Below are 11,727 nucleotides of genomic sequence, written 5' to 3'. Positions count from 1 at the left end.
ACACTTGGATGGATTCATATTCTGGAGTAAGTGTCCACACATTAACTGATGATAAATGTGTAACCACACCTCAACAAGTCCTATAAATGAGCATAACCCTAAACTCAACTCAAAACTCAGCACCCAAGTGCATACAAAGTAGCTGGGTGCTAAGAAACCATTCTGGGAGCTTCCCTGCATCTGAGAAAAGAGTTTCTAGAGGTGGGAGCCCATAACCAGGGTCTGATCCAGAAGGCCACAGATTCTGCAGAAATATCAGTGTTGGAGTGAGTGACACATGCAATAACCATGCAAGACTTTCTGACTCGCTGTGTTGCAGAGGCAGCTCACAGAAACAGAATGGAAACAGCTGTCCTGGTGGACTCAACAAATGTCTCCCCCAGAAAGTAGCTGAGGGTATTTTGGCAAACCTTGTCCGAGGCAGTGGCACAGAGGTGAATTATTGACATTGTTTCTGTACATACCCCTGCCACTGAGTGGGAGCAGTAAAATCATAAACCGCAAACAAGAAAAAACAGAATCCGTGAAGGCAGCTGAATGCTTCCTTTTGAGAGAAGTCTGGTGAAGAACTGGGAAAAGGGGTTGCATGATATCTTGGAGCAAATTATACTGAAGCAAAAAACAATCAGACGGTAAAGGAACAATAAATCTCTCCCCAGTTCCAACATAGCTCAGCACACTGAGCACTGGTGAGAGACAGAATGCAAGCTAATTTTTGAGAGAAAGCATTGGATGTTCCACATAGTCTGGTTTTGATTTTGGAAAATAATTCAGGAATTGTTGTAAGAGACCAGGGGGTGGGGGGGGGGGGGGGGGAGGAGGAGGGATATGGGGCCGGCTGTCAGCATCAAGCCAGCATAAGACAGCGCCGTATGAATGAGGTCTGACCAGATGGTCTAATTAAATCCTAAATGACGCGTGGGGTAAATGGTAGGCGGGTCAAAGCAAAAGCTACTGGCTTTGTGCAGAGGGTATTTTTACTTCCCCAGTGAAAATATTAACAGCATCCCATTGGAAAAGCAAGGTGAGGCACTGACTAGGAAAGTGCGTGCTGTTCCTGTCCCCTTCACTAGGACACAGGAACCCTCAGAGGAGCTGAACTTACCAGGCAGCACAATCCAGACCCAAAGCCCTCAGTTCCGGGGGGCACTGCAGCAATAACAGTAAATGTGAAGAGACGCGCCACACACCACCGTCCCCCAAACTCCAGGCTCGAAAATGATTTCAGGAAAGAGCCGAAGCGGGGGAGCCGTTCAAGACCCGCGCCTTAGTGCATCCCTGTGAGGGCCGTGGAGGCGCGTGTGAGCAGCCGGGGGTGCCGGGCAGGGCAGCACGTCCCGCCCGTGCGGCCCCGGAGGGCGGGCGGCCGCCATCAGCTCCGCGGTCCCGCCCCCCGCCATCCCGCAGAGCCCGGCCGGGATGGCGGCGGCGCGGGGCCGGGTGCTCTGTCTCTTCGACGTGGACGGGACCCTGACGCCGGCCCGGCAGGTAGCGAGGCGCGGGGGCTCGGGGCTCTGGGGGGCTGGCCGGCGAGGCGGAGCTCGTCCCGCCGGCTGCGGCCTCACCCGCTGCTTCCCCGCCAGAAAATCGAGCCGGAGGTGGACGCGTTCCTGCGGGAGCTGCGGGAGAGGGTGCACATCGGCGTGGTGGGAGGCTCCGACTATGCCAAGATAGCCGAGCAGCTGGGGGAAGGGGACGAAGGTGAGCGCGGCGGACGAGGTCTCCCAGGGGGGACCTGTGCCCTAAATGCAGCCCCAAGGCTGCCCTTGGAGTGGCCGGCCGTGCCCAGGCGGGAGCTGCTGCCTGGCTCCCTCTGCCCGAGTGGATGCTCCGATCCATGCTGCCGGCTCCAATCCAGGGCTGCCGGCTCGATTTGTACGAGCTACCTCAGAGCTCTGACAGCTTCACGCCCTGCTGGCAATTTTCGCCTCCCTGCTGCTCCATGGTGGGGTCCCCTCAGGTTCCCACTTATGCTCGTCACGTTCCGATGGGGGCATGGGGTAGAGTAAGGAGTGGGAGGGCAAGGGGGCAGCGCCTGCCTCCTCCACCGTGTTCTCCTTCTCCGGCATGGATGACAAGCGCCACTGGGCTCCAAGCTCTGCCTCCCACTCCGTTAGTGCAGGGAGGCCGAGAAATTCCCGGCTGAGGCTGATTGCTGAGTCGCCAGTGCTGTGTGTCTGGGTAGCAGGGGGGGCTGGAGTTAGATAACCAGTAACCACATCACCCCAGCAGCCTAGCAGTGGGGAGGGCACAGCAGAGAGCAGAGTAGCACGTATGTAGTTGAAAGCCAAACATTTGTGAGCCTTTATCTTCGTCCTGCAACTGATTCAGCCCGTGACCTCAGTCAGGTCGTTTCCCCCTGCATGCGTCACCTCCCCACCCGTGAGCAGAAGATAATCTCCTCATCCACTCTGCGGAAAGCAAGGAGCGTAGGATGGCCAGTGGCCCTTTGCAGAGCACAGGAGCTGTGGAAAGCACAGTACTAAGGAAGCAAGAAGATGGCTCACTCAGTCCTGATCCCAGTCCTTTTTGCCCCTTTGCCCCAGTATAGTAATGTTTCCTCTTTTTTTCCTCCCCTCTCAGTCATTGATAAATTTGACTACGTCTTCGCAGAGAACGGCACAGTGCAATACAAGAATGGGCAGCTGGTCTCCAAGCAGGTGAGTCCAGCTCCCTTTGCAGCCATGGCTCCCCTGCCCTGTGCACCATGGGGAGCAGCACCTGCCCGGCCCAGGCAGATGGGCAGCCTCTTCTCCCCAGTTGCTGCCTCTTCCATGTGGGCTTCATGGGAAGTCAAGCATGGTCACTTGCCCTTCTCTTTCTGCAGGCCATTCAGGACCACTTGGGGGAGGAGCTGCTGCAGGATCTGATCAACTTCTGTCTCAACTACATGGCACTGCTGAAGCTGCCCAAGAAACGGTAACAGCTCAAGTGTACACGAGTGGAAGTCATGATACTGATTTCTATGGAGCTGAGCTCCAGATCTCTCCTAAACAGAGCTGATCTACAGAGCTTGTCTTGCTCCAGGTTTTATCTTAGCGTCCAGAGGCATAGTGTAGGATCACTGTCCCCCTGAGCTGGGCACCTTGGGCAAATAATGGAGGAAGTGTGTTTGTTCTGAAGAGTCTGCACTATGTTTTAGCATAGTGCCTGCTCTTTTGCCCCTTTGATTTTCCTCCCTGGGAAGCAGGGTGCAGCCACTGTGTGTATCTCATTTAGGACAATGGTACCAGCTTGTTACTGGTCAGAACATCAGGCATCACTGGTAGTATATGTTTCCAACCAGGCAAACAATGGATCTTAAGATGGGAAGTCCAGCCCCTGAGCACACGTTTTCACACTGTTTCTAACCCAGGGTTGCTGGCTGACCCTGCTCTGCTCTCTACCCTGTGTTGCTCACTGCTCTTCCCCTTAAGACCCAGCAGACAGAGGGTGAACTGGGTTGGTACACCTCTGCTGAAGGAAAACCAGGTCACTACCAGGACAAGAAAGGGCTGTCTTCCATTGGATCAGCTCGCTCTGTTAGCACAGAAAGAGAGAGAGAGAGAATTGATGGCATGAAGGTGGAAGGGGGAGCAGGAGTTAAACCAGCCTGGTTGCAGGGTCAAACCTCACCTCAGACCACAGTTTCAAGTACACGTGAGCCACCCAGGGCTGTTGAGAACAGCAGCTCTGCCCTCCCCTTGCCATTTTTTTCCTGCTCTCCCCCTGTGTTTGTACAGTGAACACAAGCAGGTGAAATTATTCTGGTAGAAGTTGCTAAACTGTGATCCAGATAGTTGTTTATTATGAGTCACCACGTGGCAGTACAAGGACCAGTGAGGGGGGTCAGGACTGCTGGCAGAACAAGGCCCCCGAAAAGCACAGGCTGGGACCCAGAGCCTCAAGGCTGTTTGGTTGCCTCATTGCTGTCTGGTTACCCAACAGCCTTGGTGGAGTTTCAGCTCCCAAGTAGAGCTCTGTGGATTTAGCTTTATGGGATTTCTAGCAAAGCAAGGACTTTAGCCCACATCTCCTGAGTCCTGGCCTGGGGTGTGAGCCACCAAACCCTCAGTGCCACAGAGATGCTGCTCCTGGGCTGTAGGCATGGCTGCCTGTGTGTCCATGCCATGATGTTCCTCACTGTGTCAGGAAATGGGAGGGGGAGAGCTTTCCCTCCAGACTCAGGGTGGTAAGCACTTTATCACAGAGAAACAGCAGGCAGGACTGGGAGGGACAATAAGCTCAAGGGTCCTCAGCTGGACAGGGGAGGGGATCTCCTCTCCAGCACAAGAATTTCACACTGACAGGGCTGCCATCCCCTGTTGCTTCTGCCCCACCAGTGCTGGCACAGCTGACCCTTTGATAAGCAGAAGTAGCTGGGTTTTTACCAGAGATGAAAGAAGGGAGCAGTTTTCTGCCAGCTCAGTGCTTTCAACCACCCCACTGAGGAAGCGGCCAAGAAGTGACCCCAGCACAAGGTGAGGGTGGCAAGCAGGAACTGGATCCTGTCTGTGCAGGCTTAGATAAGAGCTGCAGTCAAAGGTGCAGGGGTCAAGAGGGAGATACAAAGACTCTGATTTGTGTCCCTTGAGGAGGCACTGATTGCTCCTCTGCCTGCTGCCGGACATCAACAGTGAGTTACACTGACCTGGGCAATCCCAGTGCCCCAAGGTACTGCCAGCTTCACCCAGCTCACACGGCATTTCCTAAGAGCCTCATGGGGTAGAGGTGCCACAGCCTCATCAGGCAGCTGGTCCAGGCCAGTCAATAGCTGTCCTTGCAGTTATCACAACATTAGAAAATGTTATCTGTCATCTCCCCTAAGCTCATTGCTTCCAACCTATCCCCAGGGCATGGAGAGACTGTTTATTTCTCTTCTCTCACAGTCTCTTTTTATAAAAACTTTGAGCTCCCTTAAGCTCCCTTTGAGCTACCTTAAGCAGCTGTTGGTGCCTGATCCGTGCCTGTTGTGAAGCACTGAGGAGTGGGCATGGCTTCTCTCCTCCTGCATGTTCTTGCAGAGCCTCACTAAGCAGCCATTCTCCTGGAAAGGGGAATGTTGTTTTTCTCCCCTGCCCCAGTGACCTTGTGCCCTTGCCCACCCGCAGAGGAACCTTCATTGAGTTTCGCAATGGGATGTTGAACATCTCCCCCATCGGTCGCAGCTGCACCCCAGAGGAGCGAATTGAGTTCTCCGAGCTGGACAAGGTACAAGGGCCACCCCTGGGCCCAGCCTCCCCTTGGCTGGTTTGGCACCACCCCAGATCTCAGGTCTTACGTGCTCCCCCCCTTCCCAAGGAGAAGGGAGGTTCAGCTTCAAGCTGTGCATATGCAACAAGGGGGAGACAGGACTGGGAGACAGGAAACCCAAGGGAAGACACAGATGGATGGAAGAAACTTGATTTTATTAGGGACCACCAATGCAAGGGGGTGGCCAGCAGGATTCCCTGTGCTGTGGGAGAGCCCCAGGGAACAAGGCAGTTATTTAACAGCATGTTTCCTCATTTACAGTACCCAGAGATGGCCCAGCAGCTGTATTCTCTCTCCCACTTCCCAGCCCAAAAGAGCTGGAACTAATGGGCTTTCCAAACTGGGAGGGCCATGGCAGATCTGCTGGACTGATCTCTCTAGAAGTTTTGGCCCATGCTCATACCAGTTTCTGCCTGGGGAGGCTTTCTTGGGGTTGAGGGATCAGCTGGTCTTGGCAAGACTTTTTAAGCAAAGCTGGAGGGTTTGGGTTATGAACTGGGCTGTGGGAAACTGAAGCAGTTGCATTTTATTGCCCGGGAAGATCTGGGATGCGCTCCTCCCGGTGGAGTGAGCTGGTGGCCTGCTTGGACACTGGGCAGGACTGGTGGAAGCTGGCTAAATGGCATGGCAGTGGGGCCCAGTGCAGGTGGGGAGGGAGCAGAGTTGCCCAGCAGACAGGTTATGGTGGTTTCTGGGAGACTGTCAACATGTAATTATTCAAACCCTCTTCTCTTCCCTTTCCTCCTTATCCTCCACAGAAGGAGCGGATTCGGGAGAAGTTCGTGGCAGCCCTGCAGAGGGAATTTGCTGGCAAAGGCCTGCGCTTCTCTCGAGGTGAGCAGGGAGGGCTTCCTTGGCTTTGCCTTTATCATGTTTCCCATAAAATTCTGTGAAAGGGAGCAGGAATCCCAACTGTTCCCTCTGAGTGTCTGGAAACCCTGGGAAGAGCAGAAGGAGATTTTAGTCCTGGAGAGCTGCCACAGGGGAGTCACGTTTGCATCCATGACGTCTGCATCTATGCAGAGAGAAAGCTATGCTGCAGGCTTCCCTCCCTGGGAATTAGCCAGACAGACAGGTTTCCATCCTGTGGCATTATCCCTGCCTTAATGTCAGCCAGTGGAGCCCACTGCTGCCCAGGGGATCTGTTCTGGCTCAAGCATCGGCAGCGGGGCAGCCAGCAGAGCCCCAGGCACATGCACTCTTCTCTAGAAATGGAACAGGAGACTAATGCAAGTGCTGGCTCTGGGGTTTTTTGGGACAGTTAGCTGCAAGGGAAACATCTTTCTTCCTGGAGGGAGAGCTGACAAGGAGTAAGGAGATTGCAGCTCCCTACCATGGGCTTTTTGTAGGGCCGCTTCTTGGGCTGCTTCTGACAGCCAGCTTACCAAAGGTGCAGAGCTGAAGGAGGGGCTTGAGCAATCCTGGGTGTCTGGCCAGGATAAGGAGAAAAATGAGGGTGTGTAAGTTGTGGGGGTGCTGCTGGAAGAGGATTCTCTGCAGGGGTGTGAGATAGGAAGGTTCCATGTGGCACCCAGCCAAAGGGCAAGGGGAGGTGAGGCTGAGGCAGTGGGTGACACTCCAGGCCCTCTGATCCTCCAAGAGCTTTTCTCTGAGAGCTTTCACTTGCCTTCAGCGCCCTGCCAGGGGCATCCTGTGCTGCCCACAGCACTGGCACACACCATTTGTCAGAGCAGAGAAAGACAAGGTCCCTGCTGCTGTGTGCCATCAGGCACAGGGTGTGAGGTGGACAATGGGCCTTTCTCCTTGGGCTTTGGGAAGCTGCCACAAAGAGCCCAGGCCTGTTGTACAAAAACACGAAGGGGAGCTGTGGGGCCCCTGCTCCTCCACAAAGAAAATGTGGGGTGTCTCAGGTCAGGCATCTGAAAAAAGGGCATGCAGAAATGTAGCTGTTCTGCAGGCTGGCTCCATGTGCCTTCTGGCTGTGGAGGATTCAAGGCCCAAGTGGGAGGTGTCCCTGCAGCCCCCCAGGCCCCTGCTCTCCCTAGGGGAACCAACCAGTGCTGGCTGGTTCACACCACCTCTTCACTCTTTGATTTCTTACCTGCTCCAGCTGGCATCAGGAGCCCCTTCCTGCTGCCCAGCTCTGTTTAGAGGACTAGAAAGCAGCGAAAGGCAGTGGGTTTTACAGGTAAATGGCTCTGGATGCAAAAAAAGAGGATGTCACCAAGTTTAGCTTGTGCTCTGATGCTGGATCCTGCTGCAAGCCTCCCCTGAGCTCATAGGGCACTTGCTCCCATCCTTATCACACTGCCCTGTCCAGTTTCTCTGCTGCAAGGTGGTTGTATAGGCTCCATCCCCATCTTCTCAGGCTCCAAGGAGGCTTGGTTCAGGATCCCCAAACCAACAGGGACACTCCAAACAGCCAGGAAGGGGAGGTGCATGGCATCAGGGCTTGCATGTTTGAGCAACCTGGGGTGTCAGTGCCTCTTCTTCAGCAGGAACTGACCCTGTGATTATCTGTCCTCACCCTGTTCCTTAGAGAGGTAGGATTATCATTTAAGAAGGAGGGTGTGAAACTCCAGGATTTCTCATGGATACTCCAGCAGGTTGCCTGGAGAAGACAAGCTGACTGGAAGGAGGTCACACACTCCAGCTCAAATGCCTGTTCCTCTGGCTCTGAGTGAGACCTAAGCATGCATGTGCCCTAAGTTGCAGGTTTTATTTTGGGAAGAGCTTGTCTCCTGTCTTGCTGCTGGGACAAGGGGCTCTCTGCAGCCTGTGGACACAGTGGGGAACTTGAGAGGATGGGGAAGGTGCTGCCTCCAAGCACCCCTAAAAAGCAGCAAAGTGCTGGGGTAAACTCTGCTTGATCTAAGAGCAAGGGCTGGGAAGTTTGTTAACCCTTGGTGGCTGTGGGTGTCCACATATATGTTCTCTGGGAAAGCTCCCTTGCCACTCTGTGTTGGTCACATGTGACTTGGTGCCTCTCCAGATGCTGGCAACCCTCACTAAGCTCTTGTGTCAAGAGGTCACAGGTCAGGGTCGTGCCCTGAGTATGTCAATGGGTAGGTGGTACCTCCATGGTGGTACCTCCACAGCAAGGTCCTTGGTCAGTGAGCAGAGACAGCCTGCAGGAGACCCCAGTCCCTGCACAGTTAAGGAGCATCAGAAGAGTGGTTTTAGAAGGGCCAGTGATGTCTAGCAGGAGCCTAGGAGAGAGTTTGGTGCCAATCTCCAAGGTCATTGTCCCCTGTTGGGACACAGAATGTGCTGGTGCTATCTGCAAGGCATGAGCCAAAATCTTCCCCCCACCCCCCCCAAAGATGCCTCTCTTGGGAAGAACCCTCTGGTTCCTGCTTGCCTGCAGGGAAGCAGTGCTAATGTCACCCCAGCCATGCTGATGTCCCTGCAGCCTGTTGTCATAGGAACAGCCTCTGCCACTGTCCCAGCCATGTGCCAAGAGGAACACCAAGGCAGAGCTGCTGTTTCGGGTGGGGGCTCCCCCCAGACATTCTGCCCCTTCCCATCATCCTGCCCATCCCCGGGTGGGGGGACACTCTGCCAGCTCCCAGCCATGTTGCCTGATGCCCTCCCTTCCCCTGGCAGGTGGCATGATCAGCTTTGATGTGTTCCCAGAGGGCTGGGACAAACGCTACTGCCTCAATGTGCTCGATGATGAGAGATTTGACACCATCCACTTCTTTGGGAACGAGACAACCCCTGTGAGTATGCCCCACTCGCCCCACACATGGCTGCTTTCTCTCCTGCTGCTCCATCATGGGTCCTGTGGGTCCCATGGTCCCACTGGTGACAACACAGCCCAGCCTCTTCTGCCCCCCTGGGTCAGCAAAGCCCTGCCTGCCCCTGCCCACCAAGCCCCTTCCTGCCCAGCCTCTGGCTCCCAGCCCAGCTTCCCAGGGGACAGAGCAAAATGTGGATTCATGGATGAGGTTGTTCTGGCCAGACCCTGCTAATGCTGTCCCTATTTTCTATTCCCCTGCAGGGAGGGAACGATTATGAAATCTATGACGATCCCCGCACTGTAGGACACAGTGTCCAGTCCCCCCAGGACACGGTGCAGCGATGCCGCGAAATCTTCTTTCCAGAAAGAGCCAACGAGTGCTGACTGCCCGCTCCCTGCAGCCCTGCCCCAGTCCCACCCTCTTCCCCCACCAGGAAAAGCACCTTCATTTGAGGAATCTGCTCAGGGTAGACCAAACAACCACTTGGCAGAGCTGGTCAGGATGTAGCACGTGAGTGTGGGTGGGTGGCAGGAGGGGCCTTGGCTGAGCAGCCCCTCAGCGTTCCCCATGTGTGGCTGGGGGTCATGGCACCAGGCCCTCCTCACCTCCAGAGAAACTCCTCTCTTGACAGTTCAGCTGTGGTGGGCGGTGATGCAGATGCTTTTGTGGTCAGAAAGCATTTGAAAGGGCCAAAGAGTGAGTGTGTGTCTGTCCTGCACTCCCTCTGCTCTTCCCTCCTTTTCAACTCACTTTCTTGTAACACTTGTGCATGAGGGAACACGTGGCTCACCTTTCTGTCCCCCTTGGACCTTGGCCAGAGAGGCTGGGGCTGCTGAGGCTCAAGGCATTCACCAGAACTGCTCTGAGGCAGGAAGCCAGGAAGGCTGTTTGCTCCAAGCTTGTGGTAGGAAGGAGTAGCTGGGATCCCAGCTTGTTGTACTGTTGGGCTTTCTGATGGACAGGTCACCGTGTCCTTCCCCTCAGTGCCACAGTGTGCCAGTCCCTCCCTGGAGATGACCTGGGAATGATGGCTTTAACATGGCTGGGCTGCTGCTCTGAGCTTTGCTCGGGTGCATAAAGACACCAATTCTTCTCTTTAGCTTACAGAAAACACCCAGGGGTTATTATCTATATTATTCTATATTTTCAAGTCAGACCTTGTCTGGCACAGCTGGAGGATCCTGGCACTTCATGCTATGGAACAGTTTGGGGTAGAAGGATTTCCAGTGGTCTTCCCACTCCTGTATCCATTGGGCATCACAGAATCACAGAATTGTTAAGTTGCAAGGGACCTCTGGAAATCATAGTCCAACCCTCCTGCCAAGGCAGGGTCACCTTGAGCAGGTGACAGGAATGTGTCCTGGTGGGTTTTGAATGTCTCCAGAAGGGGAGACTCCCCAGTCTCCCTGGGCAGCCTGTTCCAGTGCTCTGCCACCCTCAGTGTAAAGAAGTTCTTCCTCATGTTGAAGTGGAGCCTCATGTTTTAGTTTATGGCCATTGCTCATCATCCTCTTGGTGAGCACCACCAAAGAGAATCTGGCACCATGCTCTTGGCATCTGCCTTTGAGATGTTTATATGCATTAATGAGATCCTCTCTCAGTCCTCTCTTCCCTGGACTAAACAGGCCCAGCTCCCACAGTCTCTCCTCATAAGAGAGATGTGTCCTTATAAAACCTTACCCAGGTCATTCATAGCAGACCAAGTCCCCTTCCCTCCCCAGTTCTCAGCTTTCCATCCTGCTGCCAGAGGCATTTCCAGCAGGGCCCAGCACCAGCCATACCTGGTTCACAGAGCTGCTGGAGGTCCCTGCTCAGCAGTGCCCTCCAAGCTTGCTCTTCCCCCATCTCATCCCACAGACACAGTTTACAGGCTCACCTTTAGGGAGACAGGATGTCCAGTGCAATTGTCCTATGTCCTCTTCCTCTCCCTGGATCTTTGTGGGTTGCAAACCCACATCTTTCCTTCAGCCTTTGACCTTCTCCCTCACGTTGTCCTTTTATTCCTGGCAGTTGCATTGTGGTGTGTGGCCACAATGGTGACACTTGTCACAACTTGGTGCTCAAAAGGAGTTCAGGGATCCCCTCCAGGGAGATGTCCTGCTTGGAGCTCCCCAAGGTACACAGATCTGGTGTTTCTGGACCTGGAGAATGTTGGAGGTTTCTGCAAACCCTCCCCCATTGTTTCCCAGGAGCCTTTCTTACCCCATCCCTGCTGGTTATGGTACTGCCCCCTCTCTTGGTCTGTTTTCTCCCCCTTTTCTTCTGTTCCCAGTTCCCTCATCATGGCTCTCCATTTTGCACTGGCAGCTGGACTGCAGAGAGGAGTTTCTCAGCTGGCTACTGCCACCTACCAAAGGCACCACCATCCTCCTCAGGAGAGAGACACTGGTGCTTCTAGACCAGGGCAGGGCTGGGTCCCCACATTGCCATGGGCAGAGTCCCTGGTGGCCCTTGGCACTGCTGCCTGGCCACAGGAGCAGGGGTACTGCATGACCAGTGCTGGTGGGGTGCTGTCTCCTCCACCTGACTGCACCTCCTAACTACAACACATCAGATCTCTGATGCAGCACATTTGCATGAGCACAGCGGTCTGCCAGCATCCAGAAATCCCCAGCAAATCCACAAACTCCTCTTTCTACCCAGGGAAGATTTCTGTGTGGGAGAAGAGGATCTGTTGGAGAAGCTTGTATGCAGGATACCCTTTTCACAGGTCATCTGTTCTGGCCCTCCACTGCAACCTTCATGGAGGAATTGTGTTTTGTGATTCCTTCCTCTCTGTTTCACTGTGGAT

General features: G+C 54.4%; 1 protein-coding gene across 1 annotated transcript; it reads left to right on the top strand.

The window, feature by feature from the left end:
* The first annotated feature begins 1,306 nt into the window (after positions 1 to 1,306).
* Positions 1,307 to 10,566, top strand: PMM1 (phosphomannomutase 1). The gene is made up of 8 exons (XM_071423009.1): positions 1,307 to 1,488; positions 1,584 to 1,701; positions 2,584 to 2,660; positions 2,828 to 2,919; positions 5,091 to 5,190; positions 5,991 to 6,066; positions 8,800 to 8,915; positions 9,197 to 10,566. Exons 1-8 carry the CDS (start codon positions 1,420 to 1,422, stop codon positions 9,317 to 9,319), a joined length of 771 nt encoding a protein of 256 aa, XP_071279110.1. The 5' UTR covers positions 1,307 to 1,419; the 3' UTR covers positions 9,320 to 10,566.
* Positions 10,567 to 11,727: the final 1,161 nt, after the last annotated feature.

Source organism: Agelaius tricolor, unplaced genomic scaffold, assembly GCF_023055355.1.
Source record: "Agelaius tricolor isolate 1412-34295 unplaced genomic scaffold, bAgeTri1.0.p SCAF_3, whole genome shotgun sequence".
Lineage (NCBI taxonomy): Eukaryota > Metazoa > Chordata > Aves > Passeriformes > Icteridae > Agelaius > Agelaius tricolor.
Note: the sequence above shows the minus strand (reverse complement) of the source record. Positions and strands in the feature narration are given on the sequence as shown.

Bases quoted from the DNA above. Each gene is read 5' to 3' on its own strand.
- PMM1 (XM_071423009.1), top strand. From the start codon at position 1,420: ATGGCGGCGGCGCGGGGCCGGGTGCTCTGTCTCTTCGACGTGGACGGG. The intron at 1,702-2,583 runs GTGAGCGCGGCG...CTCCCCTCTCAG, and splicing joins GCTGGGGGAAGGGGACGAAG to TCATTGATAAATTTGACTAC. The intron at 2,661-2,827 runs GTGAGTCCAGCT...CTCTTTCTGCAG, and splicing joins GGCAGCTGGTCTCCAAGCAG to GCCATTCAGGACCACTTGGG.